Raw genomic sequence first — 19,204 nt, forward strand, 5'->3', positions numbered from 1 at the left:
ATTTCAGCCATGTGTTATTAGGCAAAAAAAACTTTGAAGAATGTCTCTCATGTACAAAAGTATAGGAAACTGAACATTTAAAACCACTTTTTTGTGTGTGTGTGGGGGTGTGTGTGTGGGGGTGTGTATGTGACAAATTTGGTTAAAGTTTTGGTTAAAGTTTGCTTTCCGCCTATTTTCTCGGAGACTATGAGTCGCACGCTCCTCAAACTTGGCGGGTGGGTGCATCTTGACCCGAGACAGAACCGGTTTGTATTGGTTAGTGGGTCAAGGTCACTGAGGTCATCTAGGGGTCATCTGAGGTCAAATTAGTAAACACTGTCGTATGGGCATGAAACTTGGTGGGTCCAGTCAACATTTAAAGCCAAATTTTTGGAAGGTCATTTCGAGGTCACCAGAGGTCATCTGAGGTCAAATTAGTAAAACTGTCGGATGGGCATGAAACTTGGTGGGTACAGTCAACATTTAAAGCCAAATTTTGGAAGGTCATTTCAAGGTCACCGGAGGTCATCTGATCTTATATTAGTAAAAACGGTTGGATGGGCATGAAACTTGGTGGGTACAGTCAACATTTAAAGCCAAATTCTTGGAAGGTCATTTCGAGGTCATCAGGGGACATTTGAGGTCAAATTAGTAAAAACAGTCGTATGGGCAGGAAACTTGGTTGGTACAGTCACCATTTTAAGCCAAATTTTTGGAAGGTCATTTCGAGGTCACCAGGGGTCATCTGAGGTCAAATGAGTAACAACTGTCAGGTGGGCATGAAACTTGGTGGGTACAGTCAACATTTAGAGCCAAATTTTTGGAAGGTCATTTCAGGGTCACCAGGGGTCATCTGAGGTCAAATTAGTAAAAACTGTTGCATGGGCATGACTCTTGGTGGGTACAGTCACCATCAGCCAGATAATCATGCCTAGCCGATAACCACCAAATTCATTTACCTCTACCAAAAGTAATTGCAAATGCAGGCGGTCGCAAAAGCAGGCGAGACTCGTGGTTCGAGAACCGCCTTGTTAGGATGAAGGAAGCATTTTTTCAAAAAAATCTAAAACCGGTTTTAATGTCAAAATGGTCTCTTTTGGGGTGCTATATCTGCTAAAATGTTTGTCGTCCTGAAACTAAAAGCACACTGGCCATCAAGGCCCAGGATGGGGGTGGGGTGTTGCGGGGCAGGCAGTGGATGCCAAGTACAAATGGTTAATTATTGCTTTATTTTTCTGCTTCACATATGTGCCCATCCATCACAAACTGGTCGTAAAGTCGGCATTTTCCATTTTGATACAATCAAAAACAGTATATGGATTTCTATGTAAAATATAGTACGAATTTGACCTTTGATGAACCATAACTTCACTTCCAGATGTCAGATGAAGCTGGTTGAGGTGTCATTTTAAAGCTGAAAGTGAATTCTTTCAAAATCTGCAATAAACAGAAAATGATCTAGAGCCGACTTTACTACCACTTTGTGGTGGATGGTCACATATCAACATCAGCCATATTGGTCTTGTAATAAAGCCAAAAAACATTTTTTAAGAGTGTCTCTTGTGCATAAAAGTATAGGAAACTCGAAACTTTAAAGCATATTTTCTGGAAGAAGGAAGCACTTTTTATTAAAAGTGTAGAACAAGCCAGGAGCTTTGAAATGTTCTTTTTACCCTTTGAAATGGCCTTTCGTGTGGTGCTAAACGTGCAGAAACCATCTGGCTTTTTTCAACCCCCTCCGGGGCTTCACCCTTGGACCCCACCGGGGGCCCGCTTAAGGGCCGTGCTGGGCGATAGCTCCGCTCGCGACGCTTCGCAAGTTCAGGATTTTTGTGGGTCAGCCTGTGACATCTCTGAATGAAGTACCTAATTTGCATAATTTATGCATAATATGCAAAAACTTATTTTCTCTGAGACTAGAGGTCGCACATTCTTCAAACTTGGTGGGTGGGTGCATCTTGACCCCAGACAGAACACGTTTGTATTGGTTAGTGGGTCATGGTCACTCGAGGTCATCCAGGGGTCATCTGAGGTCAAATTACTAAAAACTGTCATATGGGCATGAAACTTGGTGGGTACAGTCAACATTTTAGAGTTAAATTTTTGGAAGGTCATTTCAGGGTCATCCGAGGTCACCAAGGGGTCATCTGAGGTCAAATTACTAAAAACTGTCGTATGGGCACGAAACTTGGTGGGTACAGTCAACATTTAGAGTCAAATTTTTGGAAGGTCATTTCAGGGTCATCCAAGGTCACCCATGGGTCAACTGAGGTCAAATTACTAAAAACTGTCGCATGGGCATGAAACTTTTTACAGTCATCATTTAAAGCCAAATTTTTGGACAGTCATTTCAAGGTCTTCCAAGGTCACTCAGGGGTCAAATTACTAAAAACTGTTGTGTGGGCATGAAACTTGATGGTTACAGTCAACATTTAGAGCCAAATTTTTGGTCATTTCAGGGTCATGAGGTCAAATTAGTAAAAACTGTCTTATGGGCATGAAACTTGGTGGGTACAGTCACCATCAGCCAGGTAATCATACCCAGCCGAGAACCACCAAAATTTAGGGGTCAAAGGTCAAATTTCAATATTGGTCCAATCAAGCTCAAATTGAACAGGCAAATCATCATGGGTTGTTGCAGGTTCATTTACTTCTACCAAAAGTAATCGTGAAAGCAGGCGGTCGCGAAAGCAGGGAGAGTAGTGGTTCGAGAACCGCTTTGACCTTGTTAGTAATTTGACCTATGGCCAATTCCACCGTTACGGACGTTACAGATGCATGCAACTTCCAACTTTTAAGTGAATAGCACACACGTTTGCTGTTAGAATAGCACTTTATTTCTTAGTATGCTACTAGTACACACTCTAATGTTCAATATAATGAAGCAATTTTGTTTTGGCTTTCTTAGCTAATTAGCTACAGAAATTAGAAACGAGCGTTACGGACGTTACGCGAAAGTGCCTGCCTTTTTGACAGATGGTACATATCTTCAAATCTCCATTCAGTTCTGTGTTTTATATATATTGAGCAAGCCCTGACTCCATTCTATGTAAACATGAAAAGCAAGTTTGAAATTAATACTCCTGTATCGTGCTACACTGTTTATTTAGTGTTACGGATGTTACATTTTATCTCAAATGTAACGTCCGTAACGTTTTACAAACTGAAAAAAAACTGTCAAGGTGCTTCCTCAGATTTTTTTCTTTACTATCTTGAAGTAGGTCTGACATCAATCTATGGAGGCATGATTAGCAAGTTTGAAATAAATGCTCCTGTTGTGAGTAATAATGTTCCAACATTTTGTTACGGACGTTACAAAAGGCACTTTTGGCATGGAATTGGCCCTCAGATGACTGTTGGATGACCCTAAAATGACCTTCCAAAAATTGGCTCTATATGTTGACTGTAGGCCTACCTACCAAGTTTCATGTCCATAGGACAGTTTTTGCTAATTTGACCTCAGGTGACCCCTGGATGACCTCGGGTGATCTTGACCCACTAACCAATATAAACTTGTTATGCCTGGGGTCAAGATACACCCACCCACCCAAGTTTGAGGAAGGTGCGACCCCTAGTCTCCGAGAAAAGAGGCGGACAGACAAACAAACAGACAGATTCTGGTGAATTATAGTACGAGGGTCATTCATAAAGTTTTATCTCCATCATCGCATCTCTATTAAGGCCGGTGTCGACAGGTCCTCTGTCGGAATCCTGTCGACAAAGTGAATTATGTCAACATATCGACAGAACTTCATCCATGGCGACATAGTGCTAAGGCAATGGCCCAGTAAAACTTCGTCAGGCAAGCTCATTTTCACTCAAAATATTGGCCATTTCCAATGTATTTTCAACAAAATGCAATGCCAAATCTTATCTTTTACCTACTATTTCGCCAATTTTTCATGTTATTTCAATGCCTTCAGGGGGCATACTTTTGGCAGTATTATGCCTTGTTTTCCGGTGTAAATTGTACACTTCATCGCTACATGCTCGCTATGAAGACAGCCATCTTGGAAATTTGCTGAAATTGCCGATGGTGTTTCTAGATATTTTTAGGTTAAAATTTTTTAAATATTCCTAAAATCATGAAAAAAAAAAAGTCCTGGTATTTTTTCGGAACCCAAATGTATGTCAACACTCTGTCGACGTCAAGATACGAAATATGTTGACATCAAAAAATGGTGCCCACACCAGCTCTAGTAAATGTCATGAATTTATGAAATATGCACATATCATGCATGAATGTACCAAAAAAAATTATTTTTGCATGAATTATGAATTCAGTGCCTACAGCCCTTTGGCAATCGGCCATTCAAATCTCATAGTTTGTTGCATTTTATACCGTCATCAAAAGTATGGTATCCTAATGATTTTGATTAATTGTTCATTATTCAAACTGCAAATTATTGCACTTGTAAAGTAACTTTTTTAGCTTGTTCAAAAGTAAGACCTTATGGTCATCATGTTTTTTGAGGTTGGACCCCTATTGTGTCACATTTTGCAATTTGTCAAAAAATCAACTCCTTTTTTTTTTTTTTTCGTAAAAGATTCAGTAGTCAAATATTGTTCTTAAAATTAATGAAGTTTGTGTTTCTCTGTTTTTTCCTTGCAGACACAAGGTGGTGAAGGTGGACATGTTTTGCAGCATCATACACCCTTAGGAACACATTAAATATTTAAAATGCCTTCCACACGAAAGGGAAGCAGTCCCCAACACCGTGAACGAAAAGGGGGTAGTCCATCAAGTAGGCGCACTCACAAGAAACACAAACTAAAACAAAAGCGTAAAAGAGACAAGCAGAAGAGAACTAAAGAGCGAGAGCAAAGAGAAGTGCCAAAAGTGAAGCCTCTCGTAGAATATGATGACATAAGCAGCGATGAGGATGATTACCTAACTACGCCCTCGCCTGGTAGCAGCAGGGTAAGTCCAGAGGTGGAAATCATCAACAGCACAACGAGGGCATTGTCACCGGGAACTGCCATAAAAATGTACAAAAACGTCCAAGAAGAAAGAAACTCACCAAATATACGTAACGTACCGAGGCATGCACGTGGCATGTCCAATAGAGACAGGGGTGTTCCTGATCAACCATTGCGTAGTTATCGTACTGACGCTAGAACTTATAGATACTCTCCTGAGCCGATGAGACCAATAGATGATCGGTTTCAGGCTAGGGGTTCGTCGTCGCCTTATACTAGGCCGGCGGGTAGATACAATCATTCCCTCCCAGGAAAAGACATTCCCCAAGTCCGATGAAACGGAGTCGAGGTCGACGGAGCCCAAGTCCCCTGATGTTCAGCAGGGGTCGGGGCTCACCACACCACAGGTCGCGCTCACCAAGTAGAAGTCCAACATATCCAAGGTAGGTTTTGTTTCAGGGTATATTTAAAAGCAGATTCATCTGATTAAATATATTGAGTTTCAACATATAGTAGGCATTTTTATAAATACACCTTTTACGTATAGTTTGTTAATTATGTACATCTTTATTTTATATGTAAAAAGTGTTTGCCTTTTTTTTAGTCTTCAGCAATATTTATGCAATTTATACTTCACATTTCTTTGATGCTAACACAACTTATCATATAAATGGGATAGAACTTTGTGTCATGATAAAACTTGAAAAAGTTATTTTATTTATATATAGGCTTAGATCAATTGTAATCATATATCAGGCACTACTTGTATTTCGTTGAATTGGGTATTTATGAAAAACAAATATGTAAATGTAGCTCAACATGTATTTGCTGCCTTTTTGACTTTGTAGAGAGCCCATTTGGCTCTCGCCAAGTACCATGGTTGTGTATTTTGTATTTGTGTGCAATGATGACCTGTAGGAAAAGAACAAAGCGCTCTAGGAGTTCCCGTTCCAGATCACCGCCATCACCTCAGAGCAGAAGAAGAGGCCGTATGAGCCGTAGTCCGTCCTTGGATCACAAGACTGCAAAGTTTAAAATGGGCCTTGGATCTGTGCTAATAAAGCATAAAAAGCCCAAAGAAAGCAAGCCCAAAGAAGCTAAGGCAAAGGCAAAGGAGCCTAAGAAGCCGGCAGCTGTTGCTGCGGCGCCTAAAGAAAGCTCGTCTTATAAAGGGAGCCCTCTTAAGGTCACCATAAAGAACGATGCTGCCCCTGTGCCTATTCAAGTGGTGGAGTCACCGGAACGTAAAGTGCTATCAGTGCCCTCGCGAGGCGGCAAGGAGCCGTTTCAGAATCTGATCATCAAGAAAGATTTAAAGCAAGATGTCCAAGAGTCATCCCCATCCCCTGCTAAGAAGCCTACTCCTGCCTTAGCCCAAACAAAAACAATCCCACCTCTACCTCTCCCACCCCTGATAGATGATGATGACATCCACACCCCGCCCGATATGAAAGACGAAGACAGGCCCCGCCCCACTATGTCAGATCTTCCACTCCCTCCCTTGGCTTTAGAAAGCCACTTATTAAGGCACAAGCAGGGTGGGAAAAGACTCGTGGAGAGCAGAAGGCGGAGGTGATACACATACAAAAGAAAGCACTGATCTTGAAGAGGAGGGCTGAGATCACAGCGAATATGCCAAACTGGGGTGACAGGTGTGTGGACAAGTATGAGATCATCACTCAGATTGGCGAGGGCACTTACGGGCAGGTCTACAAAGCCAAGAACAAAGCACATGGTAAGTGACTTCAGGAGGCATTGTTGCAGAGACTGAAGTGCAGTAGCTCCAATGCCAAAGAGCCATTCCATTTATTTGATTTCAAGCCTCAACATAACATACATACGTGTAGGGGCTATATGCGAATCGCCTCCAAATTTCTCAAAAGTAGTCCCTGTGTCAATGGCAAAAATTATATTTTTCATGAAATATTTTCATAATAGCCCTTGTAATAACTATACAAAAAAGGGTATTGAGCCCTGGTTCATGCGCATCATCAAAATAACGCAAAGCAACTTTGCATGACGTACATATTCTCATCTTGAAATTTGATAGTGGCTATAGTTACAGATTACTGATGAATGCAATGTATATGGCAATGGTAAATGAGAGGTATTGCACTTCTGGCTTTGGTATATGGTGGTTAAGGGCAAACATGGTCTTGAAATCAAATATCGACTACTCAGTGCCAGAAGTGGGTAAGTGCATTAGCTGCCTTGTGAGCATTTGGCAATTTACACGCAGTATATTGTACTCGGCTACATATTTCAGCTACACATGGCAGCTATTGCACTTACCCACTTCTGGCACTGAGCAGTCGATATGACCTCAAAAGACATGAAAAGCAAGCAACAAAATTCAAAGTGAAAAGAAGTTGTACATTTACTAAGGAAATTTACTTAGGACTTATACGCAGTACTAGTAAAGATGGAAATATTTAAACCGATCACGATCACAATATGTGACAATAACACAGCACTTAATCATAGTTCCAACTTCAGTTGACCTGATGATGATACATCCTGGAAAGGGCTTTGATGCTGTTATCATCAACAATGCTCATCCAGATGACCAAAGTTCATATAATTATTGTTCTCTACCTGATAAAATATATAATAAAGAATTTAGTCTTGCAGTCTAACGGTCGGCATATTCAGTAATACTTATCATATTCTGTTTCTTGTTTGTTTTTTCCCATTTCTCTTTGCAGGTGATATGGTGGCGTTGAAGAAAGTTAGAACTGATAATGAGAAAGAGGGCTTCCCGATCACTGCTGTGAGAGAAATCAAAATTCTACGGCAGCTGAATCACATCGGTGTAATAAGACTCATTGAAATTGTGACGGACAAACGAGATGCACTAGACTTCCGGAAAGATAAAGGTAATTGGTCAATTCTATAAATGAAACAAAAAAATGAGGGGTGAAAAAAGAGAAAATGATACATATCTCCTCGAATAGTTGCCCAGGGGGCATTGCATTTTCCAAAAGGGGGTGTTTATTAGAGCTCATTTTTAAAATGATAATTCCCATTAAAATCATTAAAATCATTAGGTAAGTTTAAAACTGGTTCACTTCCGGGTTTACGACCAAATATTTGCTAATTACCAACGCCATTAGCAGCTATGTGTGCACCTTGGGAAGCTTACTACACAAGATAGCATGGAAATATCAGCATTTTTGAAACATCTTGGTAATAAAAAAAAGTGTTGGGGGCGTTAAATTGAAGGGGGCAACTATTCGAGGAAATACGGTATATATTTATGTGTTAAAATCAAATTATTGCTTGAAGTCTAGGACAATTTTCCAATCCAAAATGATTGTCGATCGCAATTTAAATAGAAAAGAAGATACCCAGAACCCGATACTACCTGTCAGATAATGGATGATCAAAGAGGATCTATTGAGCATGTTTGTTTATTGGTAGGACAAGGGAACTAAATGAAAGATGTAGTTTTAATGACAGTCAGCATTTCTATAATGTTCTTTAACAGTCTGAAATCATCACATTTTACATAGTATTAAAGTAAGGTAAAGGGTCATGCCTGTATTCAGTTCATAGGCTAAAGTGACCATCTTTCATTGGCCCCAGTTTCATGCTGAGGGAGGCTTGTCACATGTCCTGCATCAGGAGTCTGCATTATGCAGGTACTCATTTATACACCTGGGTGGAGAGCGGCAAAAGAAGTGAAAAGACGTTGCCCAAGTTGGTGCCACTACCAAGGTTCAAACCCACAACCTTTAAATCATGATGAGTTGAAGTCCTGACGACTGCCCTTCTCATATTTTTGGTATTCACACATTATTTCTTCATCTTAATTTACTTGCAGGTGCCTTTTATTTGGTATTTGAGTACATGGACCATGACCTGATGGGCCTGCTGGAATCAGGCCTGGTGAATTTCACCGAGGAACATATACGTAGCTTTATGAAACAGCTTCTGGATGGGCTTGCTTATTGTCATAAGAAGAACTTTCTGCATAGGGATATCAAATGCTCCAATATACTACTCAACAATAAAGTAAGTATTTAAGCGACACAGTGATTTGCAACAAAAAAAAAATCAAACGGTTCTTCAATAGACCTGTTATCGTGATTCCTTCATGATAACATAACAATTGCCATTTACTCTTGTAAAAATCTCCAAAACAAACTAAAAATCAATTCAGGTGAAAACGAATTGTCAATTATGTTGGAACCAAATGGACACCACATTTAAGCACCACTCTGGTAGTTTTGCCCCTTCCTGAGGTGTTGACCAGAACCATATAATTGGAACATCTTTAGTAGCAATTTCCCATTCTAATTTCTATCTGCACTTCCACTTGTATTGGCTATCATTGCATAATATTCTTTCCTTTTTTTTTCTTGTTACAGGGCCATATAAAACTGGCCGATTTTGGATTAGCCCGGCTCTATCATGCTGATGATAAGAGCCGGCCGTACACCAACAAAGTCATCACGCTATGGTATCGCCCGCCGGAGTTACTCCTGGGCGAGGAGCGTTATGGACCCGGCATCGACGTGTGGAGTTGCGGGTGCATTCTTGGGGAGTTGTTCACAAGGAAACCGATATTTCAAGCCAACCACGAGTTGGCCCAGCTGGAGCTCATCAGCCGCATTTGCGGCACGCCGACGCCGGCTGTGTGGCCGGACGTGATCCGGCTGCCGCTGTTCAACACCATGAAGCCGAAGAAGACGTACAACCGCCGCTTGAGAGAGGAGTTTGCCCTGTAAGTTTTAGGCCTGGGGGTGGGAGGGGGGGGATAGTAGCTAATTGTAATTTTCCAATGTGAACTTTTGATGGGTTGTTGGTCCTTGCTGTAACTCTTACTCTTGACATGTTTTTAATTTTAATTAGCCAGAATGTTATTCAACTGAGTTGGGCTTTGGTAAGTAGATGTCATATGTTAGCTATTCAAAAACTGTTTGAATACCACAAGTGGTCATTTTGCATTGGATTTGATAGAATGGTTTAAAAAATTCCAGTGGTGGAATGGTAAAAAAAAATCAGTGGCGATGATTCTGAAATGAGCTATTATCTGAAAAGTGCAAGATATACAGTCTCATCGAATCACTTTAGTCAGGTGAATAGAAATATCGTAAGATAACGGATCAAATCCAGCTCGCATGAAAATCAAACAATACTTCAATCCATCCATCCCCATTGCCAACTAGTTCATTTTCTTAAAAAGATTGTTTCGTCAGCAAGGACGTTGAAATTACACAAAAATAAGAATGATAATAATTGCTGACAGATATGAGAAAAAGCCAAAGAAAGATGGCTATTTCAAAGACTTAAGTGCATAAAATGATTGCAACATGCAAAGTAAATATCAGCAGAATTTGAGGCATGCATTTTGGAAGATGTCACATTCCCATCCAACTTTTGTTTTTGTCTAGATAAGTATGAGGTATGTCTTAATAAGTGTGCAGAAATTTCTAATTAATATTAACTTATTTTCAACCAAGTGTCTTCCCCTTGTTTTTCAGGCTTCCTAAACCAGCGTTGGATCTACTGGACAAGATGTTGACCCTTGACCCAGACAAGCGCATCACAGCCCATGATGCGCTGACCTGTCCGTGGCTCAAGACGGTTGACTCAACAAGATTTCAGCGCCAAAGTAAGCATTGGTTGAATTCAATGGAGGAATTGCAAAAACTTCCCGACATGCACTATGCAAATTAACCCATGCAACAGCACTCACTTGCCCATTGAATTGTGCATGAAAATGGGTCATTTTGAAATTGCTCTCATGGAATGAAAAGGCAATTCTTATACAAGTAAATTGGTTTCGGGACAGATGAAAGTCACATTGTGCCTATGATTAGTTTTTATGCAAAAGAATCCACATTTTGGCACGATTTTGGAAAAGAATTTCAATTTCTTCCACACAAAATAATGGAAGCTGTGGCTGCTGACCTTGACCCATGTTTGCTGAATGCTGAGAAAGTGCAGAACCACATTGCATGTAGAGATACTTGCAAGTCATCATTTGGGTTGAATTCAAGCTGGGTTAGAAATGAATACATGCAGCTTTCAAAATCAGCCCTATCGCGGTGCAATTTGCACCCCAAAATTCACTGGTTGCGATACAACTTCGAAAGTGTGGTGCAAAATTGCTATACCACATTGTACTGACTTTATATGTTGATTGTCTGAGACTGCACTTCAAATTGCTCTGCGTCAGATGAAATTGCACCACAGTTTTCAAAATGGGGTGCACCCCAAGGTAGAAAATTAATTCGAAGACTGAATACATGTGAATATGGTCCAAGTTGTGGAAGATAGACCTGTTATCGACACATGATTTCTAATTCAATACTGTGCTGTGTCGGGGAAAAAAATATGACAATCGACATGTGTCAAAACTTGTAATGAGATTTTTAAAATGCTGAAAAAGTCGATAGATAAGCTTAAAATCACACCGATTTGAATTACGATCACAACTTTGGGGGGTAATTTTCGACTTTCCGATGAAAACATGATCGTACGGTAAGCTTACTTGGACAAAATAGCATGGAAATTTCATTTTTTTTTCTTTTTTGATGAGTGTCGTAAAGTGTCGAAAAAGGACAATTTCTTTTGAAGTGTCGGATTTAGGGCCAAATCGACGATAATACGACACATACGACAATCGATAACAGGTCTAGTGGAAGATGTTATATATTGCTATCATATAATAATGAGCATTTAATGTAATTAAACCATTGAAAAAATGACATACAAGGACAGGTAAATGAGTATTAATCATGTTGGAACAGTCTTCAGCAGTAATGTTTTGTGTGTTTTATTCACGATTGTGAAAATTGTAAACATTTTAAGTGTTGATAACGATACTTAAGAAGCACTTTACTTACTACCAGTACTTTCCCATCATTTTCATTATACAGCTTACCTCACTGGCAAGACTGTCACGAGTTGTGGAGCAAGCGCAGACGAAGACAGGAGCGTGCGCAGCAGGCTTCAGCCGCCCAACCTTCAACGGACAAGAAACGCAAGGAGGGGTCCGGTGTTGCCTCCGATGATCAAGTCAAGATTCCAGGCATCAGCGGTGATGGAGAGTCCGGTGTCAAGTCTTCCAAAGAGGGTGGCGACGGAGGGAGTGATGAAGACAGCAAAGGTGATGCCCCGTCTTCGACAGAAAACCAGCTGGCGACGCTCATCAGTGGTCTTGCCTCGCAGCCGTCGCTGGATGTAGATAAGCTTGCAGAGGCTTTAGGGGTTAAGGTTGATGCCTCAACTATTAAGTTACTTGAAAATCTAAACATGCAGTTGCTAATAGCGGCTGCTGCCACAAATCAGCAGTCGAAAAAGGGCGGGGGTAGTAGTAGTAGTGAAAGTGTTGTATCAGCTAATGTAGCCACTGCTTTGTTAGAGAAAGTACTTAAGTCCAATGCTCAGGCCAGTAAAGAATCATCGACGAATACTAGTGGTGTGAATACTCCTCAGGGTGGACTTGCCATTGAAAAGACGAGTGAAATGACGTCAAATTTCAAGGAGTATGTCTCAACACTGTTTGGTAAAGGCAGCTTGAAACCAGAGTCCGCTGAAAAAGGCGGAAAAAGTGAAAAAAGCTCAACAGGCCACGAAGGGAATCGTGATTATGAAGGCAATTCCGCGGGGATTGGTAGCAAGTATGGCGCTACTTCACGCAGTGGATCAGTTTACACAAGCCCGGTAGCTGAAACACGTAGCGTGTATACCACTCAGACTGTTAGCTCAGATAGTAAAGAACAGTATGGTCGTGGCGATAGCTCTGCTCGACATCCTGGTTCTGGGTATCCGTACCCAGGATCAACTCAAAGTGAGGATAGTTTTGGCGACAGAGGAGCGTCCTATGCAGGCCCTTCAGAGGATGGCGATAGTCGATCAAGTGCATGGAAACCTCCGACACCCCCAGGACCGCCCCCAGAATCTCCTGATCAGGACGATATACAAATAGAAGAAGGGACGCTAGTTACACCAGGAGTGAAAGCAGCTCTCATTCAGATGCTTTCTCAGCAAGGATTTGGGGCAATGGGCATGTCTGCCGATATTTCTGCCGAGGAAAACGAAGCACTCAGTGAACTAGCCCATGTGTTGCAATCTGAGGAGAACAGTCAGTCGAGCAGTCAAGGTGAGGATGATACGCCAAGGGAAAGCCAAGCACCAAAGAAGTCTATTCTTAAGAAGTATCCAAGACATTCAGTAGCCAAGAGCGAGAGTTATGATACGGACTTGCCGTCCACGCATTACCCTACCATGGATGAGATTGATGATTATCCCAGTACATCGGCACAAAGTGATGGCATGAACTATCCTGCACAGGCTTCGTACGCTAACAGCTCTCAGAGCAGCACGCCACACTATCCGCCTGTCAGTTCCAAGATGGAATCATCCAACACGAACACGACTATGACGTCATCATCGTATGATCCTATTAGCTCTACAGGCTATCCCAACACCTCTAGCAACTCGCCAAGTTATCCAGACGGTTACAAGTCATCCCAACCTGCCGGATTTTCCAGTCGACCGGGAGGTTCTCAGCGACAGCCACTTTTCCCTAGTGCAGCGCGTACAGCAGCGCCACCTCGCTATCCAACCTCGCCAGATGTAGTTTCCTCTAAGTTTCCACCTTCACCCGAAGGCAATGATATGGAGGACGATAGCAACCAGTCGTTCCACGATTCTTTGCAGAGAAGCCAACCGCCGTTTAGTCGCGCCAACTCGCAACCTTCCAATAACGCTGGCAAACCAGGCTACAGCCCAATAGCAAGCCGATCTGGACCACCTACTCCAGTAACTAAAAACTCACCTAGTAATGAACGACAAGGAGTGGCGGACATCATACGAAGGCAGGCATCTGGTTTGGAACTTCAGAATACTCCATCCCCACGAGGAGCACCAAGAGGCAGGGGACCGATGGGTGTAGGAGGGCGTGGCGGTTGGACTCCAAATTCTTCTAGAGGTGGTGGTATAAGAGGACGAGGAGGAGGCCCAGTTTTCAGGGGTGGTGCAAATAATCAAGGCGTACGCCCTCTTCTTGGTAACTCAGGTCCAGGTCCTAGTAGAGGTGCTCCAGGGGCTAGTAGAGGAGGAGCTCCAGGTCCTAGTCGAGGTGCTCGAGGAGGGTTTAGAGGACGTGGTGGTTTTAATGGCAGTGAGCCTGGGTGGAGTTGATCATAGCTCCTGACTTGTATCTAGGAGTGTAGCACATCTTTGGATTATAGGAGTTATATAGGAATTGTACAAAAATTAAAGTTGAAAATCAGGATATCTTTCCAATAGTAATGGTTTACCTCATTTGGTACATGTATATGCTTTAATCCTGTGGCAGTATGTCACAGTTCATGAAGGGTACATAAGTTCTAAGCTCCACCTGAGACTTTTTAAAATAAATTGAAAAATTGTTTTTGAAATTAAACAAATTTTGAAAGTTACTAGCAGCCTATTTTGTTTTACATACCTGGTCCAATTTACAATGTCACACACAGTTATGTTCAACCAAAATGGCTCAATATTAAAAAAAGATGTAGTTTTGTAAGTTGCACTTTGGTCCATCCGACTCTCACAAAGCATGCACGTTGTAAATTGGACCAGATGTGTAAAACAAAGTGGGCTTACAATAATGTTTATATAACTTCTCAAATTATTTTTAAAAATCCAAGGGGGTAACTTTGAACTTGTGAACCCTTATATCTGAATAATTAGGTAAATTTGAAAAATGAATAATTTTCCCCGATGTCAGCCTGATTTCAGGCATGAATTATTCATGACTTCATGAATTATTTAAAACCTAAACCAAATTAGCTAATTGCTTTGAAGTACATTTGTAGAGATGTACTTGTAAATAAAGAAGAAAATCAAACTTATTTTCATAAATTTAGATAAATATAAAAGTTTCAGATAAAAGTAAAACAATGTTTGAAACGATAGTGTTGCTTAGCTGACATGTTTTTTGTTTGATTTTAGTTTTGTTGGCCAGAATGCTAAATTTGTATTTATTTCATGTGGACATGTGATATTTTTCCTGGCCAGCCTGAAGTAGTTAGATTACGTACATGTAGAATTTGTAGGGATGTAAACTTATAATACGCTATTCCATTTGAAATCCTCACCCCCTGTGTCACTGTTATCTAATTTCAATCCAGGTGGAGAGTTTTGCACATTATATGTTAAAATGATGATATCCAGTAGGATATACACTATTTGGGCCACATTTAGAAACTTTTATTCAGGATTTCAAATTAGTTGGAATGTAAAAAATATTAAATTTGGTTGGAATTCCAAACTGTTCCTCAAATGGGGTGTTGTTCTCAGATGGAATAGTCCAGTTTATTGTCATTTTATTTGCCAGTTTAGAAACTCTTGTTTAGATATTAAATGGGCAACTTATTGCTTGAGGTTCCAGCAGCCATATGGCCCAAAATTGGCCCCATCTGTTGCCCCTACCGATTAAGGGGACGGAAGCGAATAAGAAAACAGTATATTTCATGCAATATGAAAATTAATTATCCCTAACTGGAATTCCTTGGAAGGGACACTGCATGACGGACAATTTTTATCAGCTGGGCATGTATCTAGTGTACATGCAGATGTGTGTGCTATCTGACCATAAAATTTCTGACAAAGTTTCAACATGGGACATACAAAATATTGCCAATTTGGACATACAAAGGTGACATGTTCTACTAACCCATCACAGCAGTGTGCTACGAAAATTGCAAATATGGAAAAGGGGTTTGACTGTACAGGCACAAAATAATCATTCATTAGTTAAAATTTTGAATACGAAAGTCTGGCGTGTGTGTGTGTGTCGTAAAATGTGTATAGATTGGTCATGCCAAACACAAGTTATTTTCTGTATCTAGATATCTGCGTAGGCCTTTATATGGCCCAATTATGTGCACACTGCACAGTATTAAGATAATAAATTCATGCTGTGCAAGCAAATTTCAAATGTTGTATATTACATCATAGGTACTCACTGTTATAAATTACCAATCACCTTACATTATGGCATTCATATTAAAGCCAGGTGCTGTGCAGCTGATTCAAATTAACAGCTCTAAATAGGCATTCTAAAGATATGTAACAGTGAGCCTGTGATTGTGGGAACTGCATGTTTAGAGTTTCATTTTATGAATGTGGAAAGTAATATAGTAACTGAAGCAAGCATAAAGAAAACAATATTTTATCATGTTCAAGCTGTCTGCTTCTTCATATTCCAATGTATTAAACATATAGCTGGATGCACCAACCATGCATGCCACTTTCTAAATGCACTGCATCTATAACAAGCTTGACAATTTTGGGTGTTAAAACATTGGAATTTGAAACAATTTTAGTTCAAACTACAATTTGTTCATAACTGAAATGAAGATTTAATCGAATGAATCGTATTGTAAATGTAACGACTGTAAAACTACTATTTTCGGTATTTTGATGTACAATTGTACATGTAATTTACACCAGCATTCTTTTCTGGTACCCTGGGTGTGTTCTAGTTTAAATACTTGATGTAGCAAGTCAATATTGCTATAAACAGGGCACTATCAAACTATACATCAAAATTCCTTGAAACCTCAATATGTATTATACTTGCAAAAGCACAAAATGGTGATTTTGGTTATAAATCCTTAACAAGTCTCAAAGTGACCGTGGTTAGTACTAGGTCGTGCTTTCTAGAGATGCATATATTTCACATAATCCTACAGGTTGACCTCAATATTCCTGTGTAGTATTTTGCAAAGACCCTGCACTGTCCGATTTGGGGAGTTGAAAATCAAACAAGGTCATCATGACAGCATGTCATTTGCCATATTGCCATGCATTAACATCGCTTGACCCAGGCGTGACCTATTCTGTTAACGCAGTCGGCCAGTGTGAAAGGTCTTTGCAAAATACCGTAGGTAAGGTTTATCCTCGTAATATTTGTAAGATGCTTCATCACACTTCACAGCTAAAACATGTTATTCTCAGATCTTAAGGTCCGTTCATACTACGCCGCAATTGCTTTGCGGTGCAGATATATTGATTACTTCAAGTTAAAATGTATTTTATTGCGATACCGCAATGTTGTGTTATGCAGTATTGTGTAATGTGCAGTACAATACAGTGTGGCACCGCAAAGCAATTGCAGCATAGTATGTTTAGACCTATATTCTCATATCTGCAAGTATTTCTTATACTAAAGCAACAAAAACACAATGTTCAGACGTTCAATAATTCTGGATACGTACAGACAGAAAAGAAGTATCTTTATCCATAAGATAGTAATGCATATAGTGTAGCAAATGCCTGCAGAACTGAGAGCAAGTGGTTGACTTGATACAGGAATGAACTTTTATTTTAAGGGTAGACGAAGTGTTGTTGGTCGAAGCAACCAGAAAAATCAATTTTCATTCTCTAGATCAATAAATTATTGACAAATAACACATTGATGTTTTGCAAAAGTTCATTCTACAAATTATATAATTTGAAAACTTGCTTAATTTATTGTTGTTAATGAGTTATGTACATTTTACAAAAGTGTTGTTGTTTCAGCCCTCTTTACAACATAACTCAAGAACCACAGGACCTACAAAATTATTTATGTGATATTTGAATTCTTCTACACGCTCATGGAAATGAGCAATGCAATTTTTGCCAAAGCTCATTACCATTCGCAAGATGTTGTGAACTACCAAATCGCAACACTTTAAAATTGTGTATTACCTTAAACACACAATGCTTCAATTCTGTATGTGATCTTAAACAATACTGCAAATGCAAAAAACAAAAGAATTTCGTAGGGTATTAATTTGTCCAAGAAAATACACTCAAATGTTTTTTGGTGCTTTAATTCAAAATTTAAGAGATTCCTACTAAAACATAATGTGTTTTGCACAGAAAGGCTAAATGTTAAAGAGCTAAATGTTGCGATGTGTGTGGTGTGAGGCAATAGCACAGCAACATTATTCACTTATTCCAGGTTTTTTCTTTGACCTTAAGAATTCAAGGTACTTAGCTTATTATTTTATTGCACAGATATATCCACTTGTACAGCAGACATCTCTCTAAAACATAATTGGAAAAAATATAAATTTGATGAGGATGATGAATATAATACCTCCAGAACTCAAAACTGCTCAATAATTATTGGCGTTTTCCTATAAAAGAGCAAGGACCTAAATACCTTTAACCATAGAGATGTATTTGATGCATGAAGTGCATTATTATGCTGTATCCCAGTTGGTCAGTGCAGCACCTGTGATTTGGACAAGTAACAGTAACTCATAACCAGTGTCCTTTGCTGTCAGGTGCATAGCTTTGGTAAAAGGAATTCAGATCCTTGATAAATCCTACCGCTTTATTTCACCTTGCGTTTGGTAGTGAAGTAGTGTTGACACATGCGAGCCAACCTAATTTCGTAGAGCGTATGCACACACAATACTGGCATTTTGTCGCTACACTTGTGGCTCAGCCTCATAAAAGCACAGAACCAATGTAAGTACCAACGCAAGGTGAAATAAAGTAACATAATTTATAATATAACTTTACATAATGATACATTGTACTTGTATAGAGTTATTTTTAAAGAAATTTGTGTGTCACCAAGTTGTATCAAGATGTACATATAGTATGTTTTGTTTCTTTTTGACAATGTTTTGTATAATTGATGATATTATAGATAATGCTGGAAAAAATAAGGCTTCATTTTTGCTAGGGAAAAAACTTAACCGGTGATGTCAAAATTTTGGATAATGTGGTAAGCCATTGGTCAGTTTCCAAAGAAAATGGGAGACCAAGTTAATTTATGTTTGTACATCTTCATGGAACCTTCTTTAAAGAACTTTATGAAGCAAGACAAAAAGAATTCAAGACTCGTTCTAAATTGAACTGCTTTTTGAGAAAATATAGCCTGAAAATTTGGGAAAATACTTTTTAATGGTCCCACCATATTAACTACTAGCATAAAATTGAAAAAGAAAAATATTTTGTGTGCATGCTAGTTAATAAGCCAGGTTGACAGTGTCGGATAATCATGTTTTATCATTGTAACAAATACTAGATGACTATTAGTATTACTGCCCTTGTGTATTTTGCCAAGTGATGAATTTTATCACAGTTCAGTGAAAAGTTGTATTTTTGACCATTGCAGCTGCTTGTGCATGGTGTCTTGTGTAAGTCACATAATAGGTCATATAGGGACAGTTAATATGATCTGGTACTTGTTACATTGAAAAGAAACCTTTGGGTATATATAATAGGGCCGTAGCAAGCGGGAAGGCCATGGCCACTTCACTTTTTCAGAAACTTATGTTTTTCTCTAGATATCTTTAAT

At 39.7% G+C, this 19,204-nt stretch overlaps 1 protein-coding gene across 1 annotated transcript; it reads left to right on the top strand.

Annotated features, from left to right (window-relative positions):
• Nucleotides 1-4,656: 4,656 nt before the first annotated feature.
• Nucleotides 4,657-17,227, top strand: LOC140161834 (uncharacterized). Its single transcript, XM_072185129.1, is given in 9 exon segments — nt 4,657-5,230; nt 5,753-6,440; nt 6,497-6,637; nt 7,608-7,778; nt 8,726-8,916; nt 9,273-9,628; nt 10,389-10,495; nt 10,498-10,519; nt 11,790-17,227. Coding segments are annotated over 9 exon segments (4,512 nt in total). The 5' UTR covers nt 4,657-4,663; the 3' UTR covers nt 14,059-17,227.
• Nucleotides 17,228-19,204: the final 1,977 nt, after the last annotated feature.

This window comes from Amphiura filiformis, chromosome 10, assembly GCF_039555335.1.
Source record: "Amphiura filiformis chromosome 10, Afil_fr2py, whole genome shotgun sequence".
NCBI classification, from domain to species: domain Eukaryota; kingdom Metazoa; phylum Echinodermata; class Ophiuroidea; order Amphilepidida; family Amphiuridae; genus Amphiura; species Amphiura filiformis.